The sequence below is a fragment of the Narcine bancroftii genome, chromosome 11 (assembly GCF_036971445.1).
Source record: "Narcine bancroftii isolate sNarBan1 chromosome 11, sNarBan1.hap1, whole genome shotgun sequence".
In the NCBI taxonomy this organism is placed as follows: domain Eukaryota; kingdom Metazoa; phylum Chordata; class Chondrichthyes; order Torpediniformes; family Narcinidae; genus Narcine; species Narcine bancroftii.
The window spans coordinates 74,436,074-74,458,539 of record NC_091479.1 but is presented as its reverse complement, the minus strand read 5'-3'; the positions used below and the strand labels follow the sequence as shown (position 1 = coordinate 74,458,539).

The following is a 22,466-nucleotide window of genomic DNA, read 5'->3' as shown; positions in this document are numbered from 1 at the left end:
ATAAATGTTCTTTGTTCTCAATTTTTGTCTCGAGCAATTTCTTTAAAGGTACTTTAATTCCTAACAAATGGGGGCTCGTCCGGGATCACACTCCCTCCACTGACAGAGTGCCCCGACGACGAGAGTAGGTGCACCCCGGCTGATTCAGCTGGACTCACGGGCGACGGGTGGCTGGTCAGTGGAAGAAGCGAGTGATATCCGAGAAGAGGCATTGAGAACAAACGGCGGAAGGACGCGCGCTAGAGCAGTACTGCCAGAACTCGGTAAGAGTATTTTACTTGTTCCTAAGTATGGGAATAGCGGGCAGTAGAGATGAGAGTCCTGACACAGGACGTGACCACCAGATAGCTACGTACAGCCCGCTTGGGATGATGTTATCTGAGTGGGGCACAGGAAAGACCCGCGGTAAAGACAAACTAGCGGGCAGTAGAGATGAGAGTCCTGACACAGGACGTGACCACCAGATAGCTACGTACAGCCCGCTTGGGATGATGTTATCTGAGTGGGGCACAGGAAAGACCCGCGGTAAAGACAAACTGACGACGGTCAGATATTGTTGTAATGAATGGGTGGGATACCCGGTTAAAGGGAGCTCCGTGTACTGGCCAAAATTCGGATCCGAGGATGAATGGATGTGTGAAGCTTTGAACTTATGGCTCTATCAAAACCAGCCAGACAATGTTGAGAGCAGGGAATATGCAGCCTGCTGGCTCAAGGGATCCATTGAACAGCTGGTTTTGAATGAGAAAGAATCCAGGGATAAGAGAGAGGAGGAACCTCTTGTCCCTGAATCACAGGGTTGGGATGTGTTACATTCCCTCCCTCCACCCTATGTTCCTCCTATGCCGGCTCCTATCTTTCCTTCCCCTCCTATGACCTACCCTTCTGCACCTTCCCCACCTCCCCCACCACTAGAGAAGAGAGAAGAGAGCAGGAGTGGTATGATAACTTGCTCACAAAGCACTCGATTACCACCTCTGTTGGCAGGAGAGAGAGGTAACTTTAATTCAGAACAGCGTGAGACTCTTCAGGAAGAAAGGGCAGAACCCTTTGATTCATTTCCCAGGGAGCAGGAACCCAGACCTAATAAGCCAGAAACCAATTGGATGAGACCACTGCGGGAAGTTCCCATGGGAGAGGGTCTCGGTTTCGTAAATGTGCCCCTGACCAGTACTGAAGTGTGTAACTTTAAGAAAGAACTGACCTCCCTGATAGAAGATCCCCAGGGATGTGCTGAACAGTTAGACCAATTTTTGGGACCAAATATATATACAATATGGGGGTCTCGACATAGAATCCCCAGCAGGGGAACAATTGGTACTAACAGGTTTTGTTACCAACTCAGCCCCAGACATTAAGAGAAAATTACAAAAGACAGAAAATTGGCATGAGCAGGGAATAACCCAGCTTCTACAGATCACACAAAAAGCATTTGTCCAGACATCTGAGGATAAGCAGAAAGCAAAGGCTAACATTTTGATGCAAGCAGTTAAAGTAATAGTAGATGAGTAACATGGAAAAGGCAGGGACTGTGTGCCAGCTCCTGAATGTTGGGAGAAGTGCAGGGAGTGGGAGAGTAGAGACCAGAGATAATTTCATAAATCACGACTTCCCACTTCAGTCACTGACCAATATTGATTAAAATTCATGCTAAAAATTAAATGTCATAAATGATCGTTTTTCAATACTGTAGAATTAGCGAATTTAACTACCAATTAATTCCAATTTATGAAATAAATTGTATTTAAATGTGATTTTGCACAGGGAGTACCTGAGAGTTGAGTGATGTTATAACATTTGCAGGGAGAAATGTTTGCGCAAATAGGGTGAGTTCTATACATCTTAACTTTAAGTGTATGTGAGATAAAGAAAGGATCTGATGTGTAAAGTGGCTGGATCAGCCAGTTGAAGGGGGAGTGTGCATGTCCCTTTAAGTGCACTGTGGCACTTGAAATTGAGGCTTCAGGCTCTTGTCTTGCAGTTAGAGGTATGGAGCCCTATCAACACATTTAATACATTTCTTCTACACATTCAGCAGTCAAGGTCCGTGAGTTTAAAGATCACCCACCTCTGGAGAATAAAGATACCTCTGGGGATTCCTATAAGTTTAATCATTCATTTCTCTGGTGCATTTTCCTCTGGAGTGAAATTAATGCCTCAGCACAATTTCTCTGTATTGCCGCTGTTATTTAATTCATGATAACTTTCCCCCATTCATCAGGTTTATATTTAAATCCGGTAGTGCGGAAGTTACATTGTAAATAATCACGGAGGTAAACCCTGCGCAACTGGATTCAGCTTAATGGAGAAATAAACCTGCGAACTGGTCTATGGTGCTGTGTGAGTACTGCAATAGGTGGAATATGATTTAAATTGGTGGCATAGTTCAGAACAATTGGGTGCATAAGAATAATAATATCATTAAGAACTCACAGATCTTGTACCGGATGCTATTCAGTACATCTTGACTTAAGGACTGGAGAAATTGGCATGTTAGAATGAGATTGGCATGGCACCAATATTTCTTGATTCAATAATGACTCCACAAGCTCCAGGATTCATGCAGCAGAACTTTTAAGTGGAATATAATAGAAACTAGCCTGTACTTAAATTATTGTGTGTGCAATCCTCATAAGAACATCTTTTAACTTTTTTTTGGTGCCTGTTTTACAGACTGTTTTAAATAAGGCCAGCTCCTGTGAGCTGTGGCACAAGGCATTTTACTTAAGGCAGAACTAAAGGTTGAATATGTTTCAAGTTCTCTTGCAGGGGCTCTTGTGCTGCAATGTCTGTTATGTACTCACTCTAACAAATTGGAGGGTTGTGCCCCATACAGACAAGCAGCTCCAACTGCATTTTAATAAGGTCTAACATATTCAAAACCCATGCAAATATGGTTTGTGTTTCATTTTACAATTTTTACACTAACACAAAGGAAAGTCAGATTGTTATTCATTTTATTAAAATCTAGTGATTGGTTATATGTAAAAGCATGGCAAGAGGATCAACTAAAACCTGCCTGGGATGGTCCCTTCTGTGTACTTTTAATTACAGACACCGCAGTAAGAACAAGAGAGAAAGGCTGGACCCACATTCAAAGAATTAATGACAAAGTGCCATAATGTTACAATTTTATTCGTTTTTTTGTGGTTTATTCAGTTTTGTGTATTTTATTGCTGTTTTCAATGAGCTTTACATTTATCGTGGTTTATTCAGTTTTGTGTATTTTATTGCAGTTTTCAATGAGCTTTACATTTTTTGTGTTTTATTAAGTTCTTATTGTATTTTAATGAGCTTACATGTATTCTTCATTGTTGTTTACTAATTTCTTTGGAATATTGTTCGTTAATGTTTTAAGCCCCCCTGGAATAGGGGCAGCAGAGGTTACAATTCAGCTCCTTTAGAATGTAGACAGGGCATAGATTTAATGTATAGTCATAATGGGATATAAGGGATCCCAATACGGACCAGGGGAATTAAACAGCTTTAGTGGAGTACTCTCGATGTTTTAAGTACTTCTGGAGAAGGGGTAGCAGAGGTTACAGATTGTACTGTTTTACAGGCTAGAGAGGGCATAGAGGCAAGGTATTTAGAATACGGATCAGGGAAACACAGTGGGGATAGGCAGTCACACAGTGAGGCACCTGTGTACACAGACTAACCGCAAAACAAACAATGTACATTTCACACAAAGGGGGAAACTAACAAGCTAACCGCAAAACAAACAGACACTTCACACAACCACGAGACACATAATCCCCCACCTGGCTCTCTCTCTCTGATCATCCCTGAAGGGGAACACCTGTTTTCAGGGAGCTGCTGCTCATCTGGTGCTTATATAACGTGGAAAGGAGCGAAGTAGAGTGCAGGGTGTCAAAATCCTCACAAAGGACATTGGATTGTACATGTAGCAGAGAGAGAGAGAGAGTTGACACATATGCTAATGTACACAGACAGGCTGCAACTCACAAGTTCAATGAATGTTAGCAGACAAGCTGCAACACACAGTTAAATCACAAGAAACAATCCCCCCCCAGCTTGGTCTCTTTTCATCACCCCATGAAAGGGAGCACCAGTTTCCAACAACGTGAGCTGCTTGACACTTTAATATCAGGCTCCAAACAGCCTTCGGAGATCGGTGGCCCTAGGGTTCGGGGCTGAAGGGGACATCAGATACTAGCCACAATCAAACGGAACCGCCTGACTACTGCTACTCGTTCGCTGCTGAAGGCAGCGCTTCTCATAGACTGCGACTCGTTCGCTGCTGAAGGCAGCGCTTCTCATAGACTGCGACTCGTTCGCTGCTGAACGCAGCGCCTCTCACAGACTTCGTCGGGACAACACTTACAAAGGTCGTGTGCTTCAAAGACACTGCTTCCATATTTCAACGTATGGGATGGACTAGACTCTTTACTGAGAACTGGAGCCTGATACTCCAAACCCTAATAAGCAGCTGGACTCACTCCCCTGACCTTCATGGTGCTCCCCTACCTAAAGACTTTACACAGACATTACAATTCGGTTATTGACCAGCTGGGTAAAACTACACCTTACACTTGAAAGATCAGTGTTACTGATCTAAAAGAAAAGTGAGGAGGGGGGGGGGGGATCAGTCACACTGACACTAGTAACCAAAGATCAGTAACACTGATCATGGTGAAAGATCAGTATTACTGATCTAAAAGAAAAGTGAGGATTGTGAGAGATGGGAAAATTGACCTAAAATTATGAACATGGAAGAAACTAAAGTTCATCAGTAAAATGGCTGAAACCAGTTCAAACAGGATAAGTTTGGGGCTTAGGATGCAGGAAAGCAGAGTCAGCACGATTAACATAAGAATCTTCTATCCTTTGTGACAAGACCATAGGACTAAGATAAGGAATGGTAAGGTACAATAGAATGTAGGAAGTTGAGGTAGTCTGGATCAGATAAGGGTCTCCTAGCCCTGGACAGAAGTACCAAGTCATACATTTCTAATTAGCTAACCATACACAGATTTATACATATGAAATTAGCCAACCCTAGATAGAATGAGTCAACTCTGCATATCAAGAGACTGTAGCCCAGAGAATCAGGAAGGTGTGAATAAGGACAATGACATGAAGGGACACCGACAGGATACCCCCCCTGGTCCTCCAAGTGTACTGAAACTGCACGTAGGCAGGAAGAATTACCTATGCCAAACCCATCCAGGGGGCAGAAGAATGTAAGGGGGAGGGCATTCTGATACTGAAATTGACTGTATAAAAGTTGGGTGAGCCCCAGTATGTGTGTGTATTCCCAGGGTAAGGGGAAGCACCCAACTTTGCACTGTTGTAGTAATAAATGTTCTTTGTTCTCAATTTTTGTCTCGAGCAATTTCTTTAAAGGTACTTTAATTCCTAACAGTTTTATTCAGTGAATTCCATGTTTCTTCCAAAGAAGCACAAAAAAAAATTTTTAAATATCAGGGGCAGAATATTATCAGCTTCCTAAGAAGAAAATCGGACAAAAGACAGAAATTGAGATATTGTCACAGATTTTAAAAAAATAAAGCCAAGGAACTAGATAGGGATCGAGCACAGATTTTGTTCTCAATTGTTGTGTGTTGAATGAATTCCCAATCTCTGTTATTACAGTGCCAATGACCTGGGCTCGAAATCGACATTGTCTGTAAGGAGTTGGGACGTTCTCTCCTTGACCTACGTAGGTTTCCTCCAGGTGCTCCGGTTTCTTCCCACCCTCCAAAATATACAAGGTTTGTAGGTTAATGGGTGCATTTGGGTGGCACAGGCTCGTGGGCTGGAAGGGTCTGTACTGTGTCGTAACGAAATTAAATTTAAAAAATACTGCAGAAGAAATTTTGATGACATAAAATCAAGATTGAATGCTAACTAGTTAATCTATTTAGTTACCATGGTTACCTCAAGGATTAATGTTTCCAAATACACATTTTCTGGAAGGGTAACATCAGGTCTGAAATGCTTTGAAATGGCAACCAGGAGATGTAAAGTGGCAACCAAGTCCTTGTTATGGATCACTGAAAGACAAAGATAGATATTTAAATTCCCCTGACCAATCCACACATATATGTCTATTCTTGGCCTTATCATAATCTCAAGGATCAACACATCATATTTTTTCCTAACCAACCTTAAACCAGTGGCATGGATATCAAATTTTTCAGATTTCAGGTTATCTTTCTGCAGAACTATTTTAAAACGAGTAGAATTATTGTCCCTGCTCCCAATGCTTCCCGACACTTCAATCATTTATTTCCCAAGACAAAATCAATGATTGGCACTGTTCTCAGAGGGTTATCTCCATATCATTTGAGAAAACACGTAGCAAATTCTCCTCCATCTTGCATTATTGCAGTCAGAGCCAATATTTGGAAAGTTAAAATCTCCTGAAGCAAAGCTTAATTCCATCTCAGTATAATCATAAAATAGAGAACTGGGGTGAGCACAGATGGCAAGGCAGCAAGGCACATCTCACCCACCCACCCACACACGTGCCTTTGTACCTGTGAATATTGAGTCATTCGGCATGGAAAACGGTTCTTTGGCCCACAAGTCCGCATAAACTTTCAAGCGTTCATTTACACTAATTCCAATTTATTTTGCCTTGTTCCCAAAAGCTGCTGTGAATTCTACCACTTGCCTTTATACAGAATAACTTAGAGTAGATGAAAGTGTTAAATTGTTAGTTTAATGTGTTCTCCAAAAGCCGTCAAATTTATATTATGGCACATACTCCTTTATAAAACAGTCATCCAAATGACATTCACAACAATTTCATTCATATCTTGGATAAGGTAATAGTCTAAACCAAACAAAATCTAAAGCTTTTTGAAAGAATACTGAAAAAACTTTATCTCTCAGTTAAGATCCATGCATAGGTTATCAATGGTTTGCAATCTTTTGATCCCCAATGGCACTTCCAATGGCAATGATGGGATCTTACAGTTTGACTATCTGTACATCAAATGTACAACTGAGAAAATTGGAGCGAACACAACATAAACAAAAAGGAGCCCTGAAGCTTTTACTAGAACTGAACAATTGGAAGTCACCCAATCTGCACGTCCAATTTCTGCCCCCTTGCACAAAGCAACCAGTCTGCCCTCATCCCAAATGACCTGCTTTAACAGTTCCGTGTCTTTTCCAGAAAGAAGAAACACAAGTGAAAATGTTTATGAAGAGATACACAGTGAGGAGTTAAATGCACACACACAAAAAATTAATTCAACGTTTGCAGATTTATTTCAAACTCGTAAATTAGTATTGGCAGATTCACATTTACCCTCACCATCCAAACCAACCCCCATCACAGATTTTGCAGACAGGCTCCAGTCTGAATAGTTTCCATGAAAGGCCACAAGAGAGATGTTCAGCTGCCACATCTTATTTTATCACCCCCCCCCCCCCCCCCCACTTTCTCTGCCACTGTCGCTCTCATTTCTTTGTTGGCAGCCTGCGTTGTCCTACTGAATCACCCCAAGTTAGTCCTTCTCCCACCCATGAGCCACTATCACATCTTCAGACTTCAATACGCTTTGCATGGAGCCAAACTCTCTTTGGTGCTTGCAATGTGACGAGGGCCAGAGAATGGATTCAGTCACTGAGCCCACGAGGCTCACTGCATGCTATTCCTTGTCAGTTGTTGAATCCCTTCAATCACTTCAATTATAACATTAAAAAATTCACAAAGTGTAACTAACGTTCATCAGCTTTCTCCAGTGCACTTACAGTCTACGTTCCAGTTCAGGTGGTCATCTTCTGTAACTTGAAGAAACTGGTTCACTCTATCCAATACCACCCTCAATTTCTGTTTCTGAACACTGGTAGACAATGCAATTTCTTCTACATCCAGCTTGACTTTAGTTAGATGTTCTAAGAAGAGAGAAAGTTAGCTTTAGTAATGAAGTCAAAAGTGGCCACACAGTCCAAATTCAGATTTGGACTATATATCCCAGCTCCTCATTACATATATGGATTTTTCCACCTGTGTTTATTTCAGTTCTGAATGTAACATACTCCAAATGGCTTACAGTTAAAATGTTGATTGGAGCTTAAACCCCCCACCCTCAGCAGACACATAAATGCTGAAAGCACTCAGGCAAAAGGGCAAGTACTTCAAAGAAAATTCCTTGATTTGACTCATCTAGGGACACAAAGTCATTGAAGGTGGAGTGAATCACATGCATTTCTTTCAGTGGTAATGCATTCAATTCAATACAGAGAGGAAGAGGAGGAGGAGGAAAATCTTGTGATACTCTGCGGGAGTAACAATCTGTGTCTCGACGTGGACAAGATGAAGGAGGTGACTGTGGACGTCAGGAGGACCAGGGATGACCACATATCAATAACTCTCTAGTGAAGGCAATAGAAAGTACCAAGTTCTTTGGTGTTCACTTAACTAGTGACCTATCCTGGACATACAACACCTCCTCACTTGTCAGGAGGACGCAACAGCGACTGCACTTCCGGAGAAGATTGAAGTGGGCAGGGCTGCCAGCCACCATCATGTCAACCTTCCACAGGATCTCCAGCAAGAAGGAACTGGCTGGTTGCATCACAGAGTGGGATGGTTGTTACAAAGAAATGGATCAGATGTCAATCCTCGGGATCATAAGAGAGTGCCAGAGACGATCACTGGAGTCTCCCTCCTCCATCAACATGATCTACTGGGTTCCGTTGTCTAAAGAGGGCATGAAAAACCATTGAGGACCCCTCCCAGCCCACCTACAGCATCTTTCAGCTACTCCCATTAGGAAAGAGATAAAGGAGTATCAGAGCAAGCACCACCAGTCTGAGAATCAGCTTCCTCCCACAGGCGGTGAGAATGCTGAAGGACCAAAGGAACTGCTCAACTAACCATCCAAGACTCTAATATTTACAGAACTTTATTTTTTTTATATATTATATATATATATATAATATATAATAAATAAATATATATATTATGTATATAATATGTGTATTGTTTGTCTGGCTGTTTGTCATGCTTTGTACCAACGACTGGAGAATGCTATTTCGTTGGGTTGTACTTGTGGAATCAGATGACAGTAAACTTGTCTTACAATACCGTCTGATCTACATCAGAGGAACCAAATGTAAAAAGGTGACCAATCTATGAATGCCTCCATTTTGTCCATATGGATGAACCTGAGCTCCGAGTCACCTGGCACTTTAACCCTCTGCCCCACTCTGACCTCTCCACCTTCAATCCTCTACACTGCTCCAATCCAATACTCAATGTAAGGAAGAGCATTACTTTCATTGAGGATGTTGCAGCCCTTGGGATTGAACAATTTCAAATAAAAATCCTTTATTCCTTTCTTTCTCTGTGAATGCGATCACGTTTCTCTTTCTATTTTCTTTGTTTTAAGTAATTACTATCTTGACAATCTTTGTCCACACTCCGTCACAGGCAGTCCCCACCTTTCCCTTGCTTTAACTTAATATATTCCTGTTTTCTCATTCTGATCATTGTTCAAGCTTAAGGATTGACCGTTTCTCTCTCTTCTCTAATGCCAGTTGACCTGCTGAATACCCAGCATTTTTATTAATCGTAGTCAATCAAATTTATAATACTTATTAAAGTTCACTAAAAGATGCATTGATTGAGAACGACGATATATTATCTCTTGCAAAGTACATTTGAGAATGGCGATATATTATCTCTTGTATTTGATTCTATGGCTGTCTTGTGGGTGTATGTTTTGCTAATTCTACAAGACCTAATGGCTCTGCATTCTTGAAATTAATGCTTGTTTTTAGATAACAAGCCAAGCTACTTTTCTTTATAAATGTTTAAACAGAGTAAGAAGTGAATCAGAATTTAATTGTTTAATAGTTCACAAAGTACGAAGGTGGATAAGGCTTGATTGTTTGTGTGGATTAGAATGATGATGTTAATCCTTTGGATCTTCTCAAGATTAATTAGGTCTCTTGTGTTCTTGATTTACACATGTTTATTTAGAACACAGAACAGTTCAGCCCAGTACATGCCCTTCAGCCCATAATGTTGTAATAATCTATATAAACCTACTCCATGAGCAGCTTAACCCTTATCTCACTCACAGTGCACAACCCTCCATTTTTCTTACATCCATATGACTACATGTAAATGTCCCTATTGTATCAACCTCAACCACTAGTAACCATCACTCTCTGTAACCTCTAACATCTTCCCTGAACTTTTCTCCACTCATCTTAAACAGATTTCCTCTGGTATTCAGAGATCATCAGACAAAAGACTGTACATTTGCCTTTGATCCTATATCAAACTGTTATTCATTGCTTCCTTATTGTTAGCCAATACTAAATGTTTATGCCATCATTAACCAGATTTGTCAAGAAGTATACCTTTATGTAATACATGGTCCAGTTGGAAGCAGATGCCCAAATTCTCCAGGTATATTTCATATGCAGGGTTCAAGCAATCCACAGTACCTCTGACAACGTGTACTGGGGAAAGCTGCATGTTATGTGTTATAGTGAAAGTCTGCAGACACTGTAATTGTAGTAAAAACACAGATATGCTGGAGGAGTTCAGCAAATCTTGCAGTGTTCACAGGAGACAAAGATATATAACCAATGTTCTGGGCTTCAGCCCTTCTTCAAGGTGTGAGTGAAAAGCAGACAGGCACCTGAATTAAAAGAAGGGCAACGGGAGGAATACAGACTAACAAACTAAAGGTGTTAATTGGATATGGATAAGAGGACTGGAGAGTGGAAAGGTGAGAATTAATTGGGGAATGTAAAGGCTATCCGATTGGAGGGTGTCCAGATGGAATATTGGGTGTTGTTCCTCCAATTTGTAGGTGGCCTCCGTCTGACAGTGCATGAGACTATGGGCAGACATGTCAGCAAGGGAATGGGGCAGGGAACTGCCCACTGAGAGATCCCTGCTATTGCGGTCATCTCCCAGTCTGCGTCCAATCTCTTCGACATAGGGACTACAACAGAAGCACAGAACACAAGTGTTGCTTCACTTGGAAGGACTGTTTAGGGGTCCCGAATGGTGCTAAGGCAGGAAGTGCAAGTGCAGCACCTCCCGCACTCACAGAGGTAAGTGCCAAGGGGGAGATTGGTGGGAATAGAGAACTGGATGAGGGAGTTACAGAGGAAGCGGTCCCTGCAGAAGGCAGAGAGGGGAGGAGAAGGGAAGATATGTCTGGTAATGGGATCATAGCGGAGGATAATATGTTGGGTGCAGTAGCTGGTAGTGTAGTAGGTGAGGACACATTTTGGGTTTATTGTTAGAGTACATATAACATACAACCCTGAGATTCATTTTTCTGTGGACGAGGTAGAATTATCATTGATTGGTAGTGCAAAAAAAACCTCTACACAGCATATAAATGTAAACAAATAAAGAACTGTAAACAGTTAACAAATATAAACAAACTGACAGTGCTATACAGAGAGAATTTTAAAAATCAATAAAGTTCACAAGAGTCCTTAAATGAGTTCCTGATTGTGTTTGTCACTGAGGAGTCTGATGGTGGAGGGGTAACAGCTGTTCCTGAACCTGGTGGTGTGAGTCTTGTAGTACCTATACCTCCTTCCTGATGGCAGCAGCGAAAACTGAGTGTGTGCTGGGTGGTGTGGATCCTTGATGATTGCTGCTGCTCTCCGACAGCAGCATTCCCACAGGTGTCCTTGATAATGGAGAGGGTTGTGCCTGTGATGTCCTGGGTTGTGTCCACTACCTTTTGGAGGGCTTTAAATTCAGGGGCATTGGTGTCCCCATACCAGTCCATGATGCAGTCAGTCAACACACTTCCCACCACACATCCATAGAAATTTGCCAGGGCTCCAAACCTTTGCAAACTCCTGAGGAAGTAGAGGCACTGACGTGCTTTCTTTTTGCCATTAGTGTTATGGATGCAGGTAAGATTCTCCGAGATAGAAACTCTCAAGAACTTAAATTTGCTCAGCCTTTTTACCTCTGATCTTCCAATGATCATTGGATTGTACACCTCGGGGTTTCCCTTCCTGAAGTCAACAATCAGCTCCTTAGTTTTGGTTACACTGAGTGCAAGGTTGTTTGTGAATCATTCAGCCAAGTTTCCAATCTCTCTCTTGTACATTGACTCATCACCTTTCTTTATACAACCCACTACCATGGTATCATCGGCAAATTTGTAGATGGTGTTATTGTCATACTAGGCCACACAGTCGTAGGTGTAAAGTGAGTAGAGAAGGGGGGCTAAGAACACAGCCCCGTGGTGCTCCAGTACTGATGGAGATTGTGGAGGACATGTTCTTACCAATCCTCACTGATTGTGGTCTGGAGGTGAGGAAATCCATGATCCAATTACACAGTGGGGTGTTGTGTCCCAGATCTTGGAGTTTGCTGATCAATTTTGAAGGGATGATGGTGTTAAATGCTGATCAATAGTCGATAAAGAGAATCCTGAGGAATGCATCTTTAGTGTCCAGGTGTTCCAAGACTCTGTGTAGAGTCAGTGAGATGGCATCTGCCTTAGGCCTGTTGCTACGATAGGTGAACTGGAACAAGAGGAAGGATAAGGGGAATCCTGCTTATCTAGGGGCAAGGGGGGGGGGGGGGGCAGGGCGGATGTGTGGGAAATGGAAGATATGCAGGTGAAGGCCAAGTTGATGGTGGTAGAGGGGAAGCCATGCTTTTTGAAGGAGGAGGACATCTGGGATGTGGTGGCAAGTATCATCCTCATCCTGGGAGCAGAATAGAGAAAAAGGAATCTTTACATGGGACAGTATGTGAAGAGGTATATTCGAGGTAGTTGTGAGAGTTGGTGCATTTGTAGATGTCTGCCAAGAGTGTGTCTCCCGAGATGGAGACTGAGGGATCAAGAAAGGGGAGAGTATTGCTAGCGATGGGCCAAATGAATTTGGGAGGATGTGGATAAAGTCAATGAATTCATCATGAGTGCATGAGACACCACCAAAGTACTCATCAATGTAGCAAAGGAAGAGTTGAGAAGCCTTGCCTGTGAAGGATTGTAGCACACATTGCTCCACTTAGCCAACAAAAAGGTACACATAGCTGGGCCCCATGGCTATGCCTTTGACCTGGAGAAAGTGGGATGAGTCAAAGGAGAAGTTATTAAGCATGAGGACAAGTTCTAGCAGTCGGAGGAGGGTGGAGAGTCTGGGCACACTCCAACCGGATGGCATAAATGAATTCTCCAGTTTCTGTTAGCCCCCCATCACCCATCTCTCTATCTCCTTTCCTCTTGCTGTGTCTCTCTTCCATTTTTTCATTGGTCTCCTTCCCCCTCAACTCTGCATTTATAGAACTAAAAGAAACCAACAGCCTCTCCCCCAATTAATTCTCACTTTTCCTCTCTCCTGTCCTTTTACCCACATCCAATTAACACCTTTTGTCTGTTGGCCTGGACTCTTCAGCTGCCATTTCTTTTAATTCAGGTGCTTACCTTTTTTGCTCATACCTTCAAGAAGGGGTCAGGCCCAAAATGTGGTTATATTCCTTTACTGCCTATGAATGCTACGAGACCTGTTGAGTTCCTCCAGCATTTCCATCGTTTGTCATGCACTGATATACCTTTAAACAGTGGCTACCATGCTTACCTAACAGAAGGTGCAGCACTAAGCCATCATACAAGTCTTCCTCCAGTGACTGAACAACAACATGATCTTGCTTCAATGTGGCATTGATCCAATCAATGAAAAACTGAGAAAAGGAGTAAATATTGGTTATTGTCAAATAAATCAGTTATATATTTTAATTAATGGTAGTGTTTATTTATAGCTAACTAAAAAAAACCTCGTACTTGCACATAGTTCTCAGCTGCAAACCTTATCTCCAGTTGACCTTTTACAATTTTTCAGACATCAAGCTAACTCCGTACCTATCAGATACTATCCTGCACATTCACTTTCCTCAACGTTCTTCCTGCAATACAGCCTCTCAGTCGCTGACATCTTTACTTCTCAAGCCGATACTGCGAAACCCACACTTAATGATTTTAAGTGCATAAAGTCTTGGAAATCGGCAAAGTTGAAGGGTCATTTCAAGCCATGAGGTGTAGACACATTGAGTGATGGCAAGGCAAACTACAGGTTTTTGGGTAGATGGAGGACAATTTGAGAAATAATCACAGCAATGGGCAGGAAGAAATGGGCCAAGAAAAATTCTGATTTAGCAGGTTCTCAAAATTTGTGTGGCTAAGAGTGGTAGAGGTGGTAGAGGGAATAACTTCAATTCAAACAACTAGTTGTGAAATTTCTTTGTCGAAAATCGTAATGGGCTGAAGCTGAATAATACTACCCTGTTCACGGTGTCATTGAAATAAGTTGAATAGCTGAAGTTTTAAGAAGAGCAAAATGGCATCCTTTAGTTGTCAAAGTGCCTGGGATACAAGTGGGCAAGATCAACTGACAAGCAGAAACATTGATTCAATATCTACAATCAAAGGCAGTCGAGAAACAGAGACGAGGAGAGGATTAAGTTTTCACCGTCATTAATTCTTCTAACTTTGGGCTCTTCAATGAAGAAGGCTGAATAAATTTTCTTTTTTCACCTGTAAAGATCAAAAGAAATACTATCAAATGAGTAGAACATTTGGATGGTAAATGATGAAAACACTGAGTCGAGTGAAGTCAGGGTTGGAGTAGGGTTGGGTTTTACGGTTAGCCAGTTGCTGGGTTACACTGGACAATGAATATTTTACTTCCTGGGTGAATTTAGTGGATTTTGGGCAACTGATCATGAAAATCACTTTAACATTTTCCTATTGTGTTCTGTTGTTTAGATAAATTTATTTTTGTCATTGTCTGTCATATTTTATATCTATTAGTTTGCCCATAAACCAAACTGTTTTGGTCAATTCAAGCATGCCTGGACATGCACTCAGTGAAGGAGCTATGGAAACGTTGAAAATACTGTAGCTTGGAAACCATTTAAAGATGCTGCTGAGAATTTTCTTGACAACTATAGAGCACCAGAAATTCTGATGAGTGGTTATAGGTTAGCACGTCTTTAAGCCCCAGCAATTGGGACTGTGATTCAAATCCCATGCTATCCTTAAGAAGTTTGTACATTTTCCCCATGCCTGCGTTGGTTTTCCCTGGGGGCCCCCATTTTCCTCCCACCATTGAAGGTTAATTGGATGTAAATTGGCGGCATGGACTCATGGGCCAAAATAACCTGTCACTGTGCTGAATGTCTATATTTAAATTTAAAAGTACATAGAAAAATGAACTCATGATTCATGAGCAATAACTATACCTGGCAGAGTTTTCTTGAAACAAGAAATGTACAGTCAAAACATTCAAGAAGCAGGTTGATAGTGCAATCCAATTTTTGTGGGCCACTGCAAGTTGTCCCCAGTGTATTAAAATCAAGGGAAGGGGTTTAGTGTTGTATGTCTCCGACTTTTCAACTGGCTCCCATCCCAGGTAGATTTAACTGGGAATTTACTGGGACAGGGCCCAGTGGAAAAGGAGCTTGTCCAAGCACAGGCATCAAATACATCATTTCCCACTGGGGATTAACCACCTCTACCCTACTCGTATCCCTGACATTTGCTAACGCCGGCATGCTGATAAAACCAGTGGTAAAGGGACAGTAGAAAGTCACCCATTTCCAGTTGAAGGTAGAACACTCCGATCCCCAGTGATGAGTTGCGTTCAGTGGAATAGCAATTAGTGTCCCAGTGGAAATGGCACAAAGGGCTTCCTATCCCGGGAAACTGCACAGCCATTTAACTGGAATGCCACTGGAAAAGGGGCTCATGAGCACTGCAATGAATGGCTGCCATATTGCAATGACACTTTGATGCCCTCACCCAGGACATTTCATGAGAATTTCTCTCATTAAGTGCTCTGCTATGGGCCATGCTGCACATTCTAAGATATGACTTTTTGCTGCCAAGCAGTTCTTTGTGCAAACATCTCCCTAATTCCATCTTATTCTTAAAGGTGCCATTCAAGGTCAGATGGGTCCTTTTTATTTTAAAACCTTTTACATATTCCTTTACATCATTTCACTAATCCTGCCTGAGCTCTTTATCCTGTCAAGCTTCTTTATCCTTTCTGCTGGTTTTTCATGCCCATTATTCTCAACTGGTCATACTCTCTTTTCTGTATCACACCTTGCTTGTGTTTACCTACATCATATTATAGGATCACTTTCATATATCAGACTTCAAAATCAACTCTCTTTTCTTTTATAATTATTGTTTGATTCAAAAAAACATAATGCTGAAAAAATATTGCTAAATTATTTCACTCTTTTTATTTTGTTAGGTGCACTCCACAAAAGGTGCTTTAAACATCATTTATATTTCTCAAAGAAATAGAAATTACTGCAGCTTTAACATTACTTGAAAATTGCAGACACCGAGGGAGCAATGGACCGGCACAGGATGCCAGAAACGGGGAATTTCCCTCCCTCCTCCTCCCTTGAGGGAAAGCATAGGAGACTACCCTACATATTGGTGATGATGACAGCAGACCAGTAAGGGACTTAGCGCCTGAAGGACCTATATAGGCTGCAGGCTGTGGGCAACTTGCGGTCAGAGGACTCACACAAGCTGCGGGCTGCGGGTGACTTGTGATGATAGGTTCCACACCTGCTGGAGACAGGCTCATGGCAAACAGGTATAGACACTGGGATTTGAGAGAGGATGCTGAGGGAAATGGCTCCCCAAGGGCCCCAGGCACTGAAGGGTCCTTGATCGTATTGGTTTGTATTTGGAGCTCAGTTGCCGATGGTTTGAAGTAGAGTCTGTGCAGCTGTGGGAGCACTGGAAACAAATCCGTGGACATTCAATGGATCAGAAGAGATTCTCTTTTGCTTCCGTTTCTCCTATTGTTAGAGGCTCCGAGCAATGCTCATGGTGACTCTTTGTTTGCCTTACAGCAGACAAAAGTTGAAGCATATCATGGATTATATATTTTTTCAATGTATTGTTACGTGAACTATCTGATACTTGGACAGTTCAAACTTTGGGTGCTGTTGAATTCTAACCAAAATGCACAAGTTCTAATTCTGAATCCTGCCAATTATTTGGTTGAATAAACAGGATTCAGAACTTGTAGATGGGGTATTCCATCTCTGACGACATTACAGAATGACACCTTGTCTATGAATTTGTTAACCATGAGTCAATCATGAAGTAGAAGTGGGACTTTAGTAACTCGACATACCTCACCCTTCCAACAGAAAGACTTTTATTTTTGCAAGGAAAAGTTATTGGAAATACAAACCAAGAGGAATTTCAATTTTTGTTGACTCTTTAAATTCTTCAAAGCCAGCAATAAGGTTAGAAAAAGAGGAATCCATTTCACTTGGTTTCACCTGCAGGTGGAAATGCACACATCTAATCTCTGTTCTTCTGACATCGAGCAAGAATACTAAACAAACACATAGTTCAATTCAGATGAAAGGTTACTCATGTGAAAATTAACTCCCTATCCACAGGTGCTGCATGACCTCTTGAGAGATTACAGCATTTTCTTTTCATATGTGGCGATACAAAGTTCACAGAATGACACTTGACATCATAACATAAAATGAGTAAACATGAAGCTGGAGAAACTCAGCAGGTCAAACAGTGCTATTTATATAACAACGATAAAGATACATATCCAACGTTTTAGGCTTGAGCCCTTCATCAAGATATGAGCAAAATGGTGAGGGTGGGAGAGGGGAAGGAGCACAGTCCCATGTCAGTCCATGGCCTCATGTAGTGTCAAAGCAGACCATCCATAAATAGGGTGAGCAGTACCTTATTTTCAATCTGGGCATGCTCCAACCAGATGGCATTAACATTGACTTCTCCAGTTTCTACTCGCTTACTCCCATTCTCCCTCTCCTCCCCACCCTTTGTCTTTTTTCTTCCATCTCTCCACCCCCTTCCTCTCCTTTCTCAGAGCCTTCCCCCCTCTCCCTTGTTTGCTGGTATGTGCCCTCCCTCCCTTATCCACCTATTACGTCCTGACTGTTGGACTGTGCTGATGAATTAAGAAGGTAGGACATGTAACCTCCCACCCCCACCACCCCCCCCCCCATCATCGTGTTTAGGTAACTGTCTATATTTTACTCATACTTTGAAGGACTCAAGCCTGACATGATGATTGTGCATCTTCATCTTTGCGATATAAAGTTCTGTAGTCAGAACACAGAAATGCTGGAAGAACTCAGCCAGTCTCGCAGCGTGTAGAGGTAAAATACATTACCAACGTTTCGGGCCCGAGTCCTTCCTCACTGCCTGTGGACAGTGCGAAACTGACCGAGTTCCTCCAGCATTTCTGTGTTCTTCTGACACATTAACCTACTCAAACTGCCTAGATCTAATTGTGCCTTAAAAGAATCTACTGCACATGCCTCCACCACCTTTGCCAGCAGTGTATTCCATGCACCCACTACTCTGTGAAAAACATACCTCTGACATCCCCCCTGTAATTACACCCAAGCACCTTAAACTATACCGTGTTAGCCATTTCAACCTTGGTGATGGTGGGGGGGAGGGGGGGGGTGAGTGGGGAAGCCTCTGGCCATCCATACAATCAACACCTCTCATCATCTTGCACATCTCTGTCAGGCCATCTCTCATCCTCCATCATTCCAAGGGGGAAAAGACCAAGTTCACTCAACTTCTCCTCATAAGATATGCTCTCCAATGTTTACAATATCCTTGTAAATCATTTCTGCACTCTCTCCACAGTGTCCATGGTTTTCATGCAATGAGGTGACTCGAAGTGAACACAATATTCCAAGTGAGATCTAACCTATATCTTGAGTGCTTGTGACATTTCTCATGGCTCTTGAACTTAATCCCACAGTTAATGAAGTCCAACAAACCATACACCACCTTAACCATACTATCAACTGGTGCTGTAGCTTTGAATGTTGTATGGATTTGAACGCACCCCTCCTCCCCCCCCCCCGATCTCTTGGTTTGTCCACACTTCACAGTCCTATTATTAACATGTATTCTCCCAAATTTGACCTACCAAAATGAACCACTTCACACTTTTATGGGTGAGAATTTGCCAATTCTCAGCCCAGCTCTGCATCCTATCAATGTTTGTAACCTCCGGCAACTCTCCAGACTATCCACAACACAACCCACTTTCATGTCACCTGCAAACTTATGAACCCACGCTTCTATTTCCTCATTCAGATCATTTGTAAAAATCACAAAGAGGGGTCCCAGAAAAGATCCCTGCAGAACACCACCGGTCACCGACCTCCATGTTGAAATACAAACCATCTACAACTACCCTCTGCATTTCTGAGCAAGCCAATTACATGATAATTTATTAATAGATGACTGCAAACTAAAAAACATGTACTCATTGTCATAAATTCTTCCTGTTCATACCATTTAATATTCCATAATTAATTTCTGCACTTATACTGTTTGCAGTGATACGAAGTCATAGAGTAATGACTGTTTTCATCTCTACAACATGTCCTACCATCTTAATTCATCAGGTATGATTATACACATCTAGCTTTATCACTTCAAGTGTTAGCTGCCTTAAGAAGACTCTCATTCACCAAAGCTGCAAGATAAAGAGGTACTATGTTCCATGGGATGTGCCAACCACATTTGTTGTGATAAGTCTCAACAAAGCAGCATAAAAAAAAATCAAATTGAACTTTCTTAAAGGTTCAGAGTTATTCTCCCGGCTAATTTATTGAAGGTTGCAGCAATAGTGTGGCCGTGCCATAGGTGAGAAATCAAAGGTAGATAGAGTTGGGTTTGAAACAGCATAGATGTCACATGATTGACAAGATATCGAGTAAGGCTGCTAAGCTGTAAGCAGTAATACAAAGAGGAGGAAGACTTGTCCAAGGGCTGTAAAATCCACTAAAATGTGTCCCACTAATTTATTGACTACAGAACTCCCTTGTGCGAATGAAGCCATAACCCTTTGCAAGCCTTTCAAAAGTACACGCTTACTGATACTAGTAATGATACTCCATTCTGCCCATCCAACTCATTCTCCTTATCATTATAGAAAAATTAAAACTCAGAGAGTTAGAGAGGTGTTAATATTTTGATATCTAAGAAAGCATTACAGACTGAAGTGCTTTGGCTCTCTTTAAATCTTAAAACTCAATTTTATTGAGAATACACAAGGCTCACTGTTTTTGGTGCCATTTTAAAAGTATAAACAATTCTCAGTTTCCTGCTGGGGGGGAGGGGGGGGGCAAATTCATTCTGGCCTGCTGCTAAACATGGCAAAATTCATTTGACAATCACGTTACATTTACCAAAGCTAATGAAAATCAGAGGGAATATTATGCAAATACAGACAAAGACATCACTTGAGGCCAATCTTAAAAGCTCTTATATAGAGAGTATAGCTAGCTAGCTAGATAAAATAGATAACATTGTTCAAACCTACCTTTTTGATGGTGCAACTCTTTGGAGGCAAGTTTTCAGAGAAGCTCCCTCTTGGAATTTTACATAATCAGAAACAACTCAGCACCGTCCTCACTGATCATTTGTGCCACAGCAAAGGAAATAAAGTTTAGTTTTTGTACATAAGGGGCAAGGAAATATTCAACCTTTTATTTTTAATTCTTGTGTGAAACTTTGAGGCTTAATAGACATAGTTCTAGATTGAATTACTGCATGGTAAAAGCAACTCATAGAAGATTACCAAAGCTATTTTTTCATTGCAACTTCCTCTGCTTTTTTTTGTGGTTTTAACTGGAAATCATAGAGATCTGTGTAACGGAAATTAGATCATGGTTGATGATGTTATGGGCCACCTTCTGTTAATGAAGAACTGTCACAAGAGAGGGAAAAGTCACAGTGGCCCAGTGCCTATATACTGTATATATCATGAACTCAAATGTGTCATTTTTAAGTGATGGAAGGTCTTTTTTTGGGGAGCTAATGATTTACAATTGAACTTGAACTTGCAAGTATATCAATATCACAACAAGGTTAGTTCCTGATGACGTGAATGTAGTCATGTTGGGACTAGCACTTGTTGGTGAGAGGAGTTGGTTTCATCGTGTATTCCGCAGGTTGTGAGCACAATTGCTTTTGGTGTTTTGATAAATTGATTATCCTTATCTCTTTGTGGGGAAAACAGTTATAATGTTTAATATCAAAGGTGTCTGAGTATATTTTTACTATTTGCACCCAATTACAGAACCAAACATTCAATGTCAAGAGTAATATGACTGAGTTCTTTAATTAGCCTTCACACTGTTGGATAGCAATAGTTCGTTGTTAGAAAACACTTGCATTCCACTATCATTAAACCAAAGCAAAATCTGCGGACTCATTCTGACTTTTGCCTCCACTGGTTTGGTGCTTGCTCATGGGATGCTTTTTTGTAGTCTGAGATTAATTGCCAAAAACCTCTTTATAATGTTGGGAATACACAACAGAATCCATCAAAAGATTATGTCCTGGAAAGCATAGACTGACAAGACACTCACATAATTTAGATATTTTAAAATCACCATTTTACATGAATAAAATTTGTGTAATTCTACTTATTTGGAAAGTTTACTGTGATATGCAAGAACATTATATAAAATTGTTTTAGACAGAGCCCAAAATAATCAGATAGACAGTTGCAGGAAACAGGAATACACATGCATATGAAATTGCTATTTCAAGGTGGGGGGGGGGGTTTAAAGTGAGCTCTACCCTCTCTTCATTTAACATTCTTCAGATTCCCTTCTATATGGAGATGTAAAAATATTGAAAATTCTTACCATTCTCTGTTATTCACATGCCTCACTTTTAACAAAGCTGCTGACCGGCTGTGCAGTGATGGTTTAGTTTTTACATCCTTCCTCTTTCTACTGCTGTAATAGACCAGCCTCAGCATGGCTATTTCCATAACTCAATTGCAATACTTTTATCATACTTCCTCTAACCATACTAAAAACTGTTTCTGTCTCATACCAAAGCTTCTATTGTGCCTTTTGCCTTCATTTTCATCTTCATCACAGCAGAGACCATATAATGACCTGACACTACACTCCAAGGGGTTTTTCTAAGGTTTTATTGTAAAATCCAAGTAGACAAAATAATGAGTCCAATCTTAAAGGTCAATTGTCAGTATCCAACTGATGCTTTCTCAATCATTGGATTACAACTTTTTCTCGACCCTTCTCCACGTTACAAAACTCTTTTGAGCTAACTCATCATTTCCACAAAAAGATATAAAAATTCTAACTTCATTTTAGTCTAACTCATCTTTTTTTCTAAATCCAGTATTATGGAATGATACCAATTAACCTTGTTGACAATTACACAACCAGATAAAAAGCTGGCAATATGCTCTAATTTCAGTCAGTGTCCAAACAAAGAGGCAATTAACATGCCAGTTCAAGAGAAAAAGAGAACAACTGACTGTGCAATACAACCAGATGGTTTCTCAACTCACTAGATGTGTCTGCAGCTAGAGCAAGATGTGGTGTCGGCTCTTATTTATCCACATTGCGTGGTGCTCTGAAGTAAAGGTTTCATTATTGTCATGTA

General features: G+C 41.2%; 1 protein-coding gene across 5 annotated transcripts in view; it reads right to left on the bottom strand.

Annotated features, from left to right (window-relative positions):
* Positions 1 to 21,801, bottom strand: part of parvg (parvin, gamma) — an 82,729-nt gene extending 60,928 nt beyond the window's left edge. For 2 of the 5 annotated variants that reach the window (XR_011346582.1, XM_069903446.1), the window contains exons 1-7: positions 21,695 to 21,800; positions 20,362 to 20,453; positions 17,209 to 17,299; positions 14,455 to 14,519; positions 13,567 to 13,669; positions 7,732 to 7,875; positions 5,905 to 6,020 (exon numbers count right to left, since the gene is read on the bottom strand). Coding sequence is in view for 4 of the 5 variants with exons in the window: in XM_069903446.1 (XP_069759547.1) it covers positions 5,905 to 6,020; positions 7,732 to 7,875; positions 13,567 to 13,669; positions 14,455 to 14,519; positions 17,209 to 17,284 (504 nt within the window). In the remaining variant the exon portion in view is untranslated. Of the gene's footprint in view, positions 1 to 5,904; positions 6,021 to 7,731; positions 7,876 to 13,566; positions 13,670 to 14,454; positions 14,520 to 17,208; positions 17,300 to 20,361; positions 20,454 to 21,694 lie in introns of all 5 variants that reach the window. The other 3 variants (XM_069903444.1, XM_069903445.1, XM_069903447.1) reach the window with 2 other exon arrangements.
* Between the last annotated feature and the right edge of the window lie 665 nt (positions 21,802 to 22,466).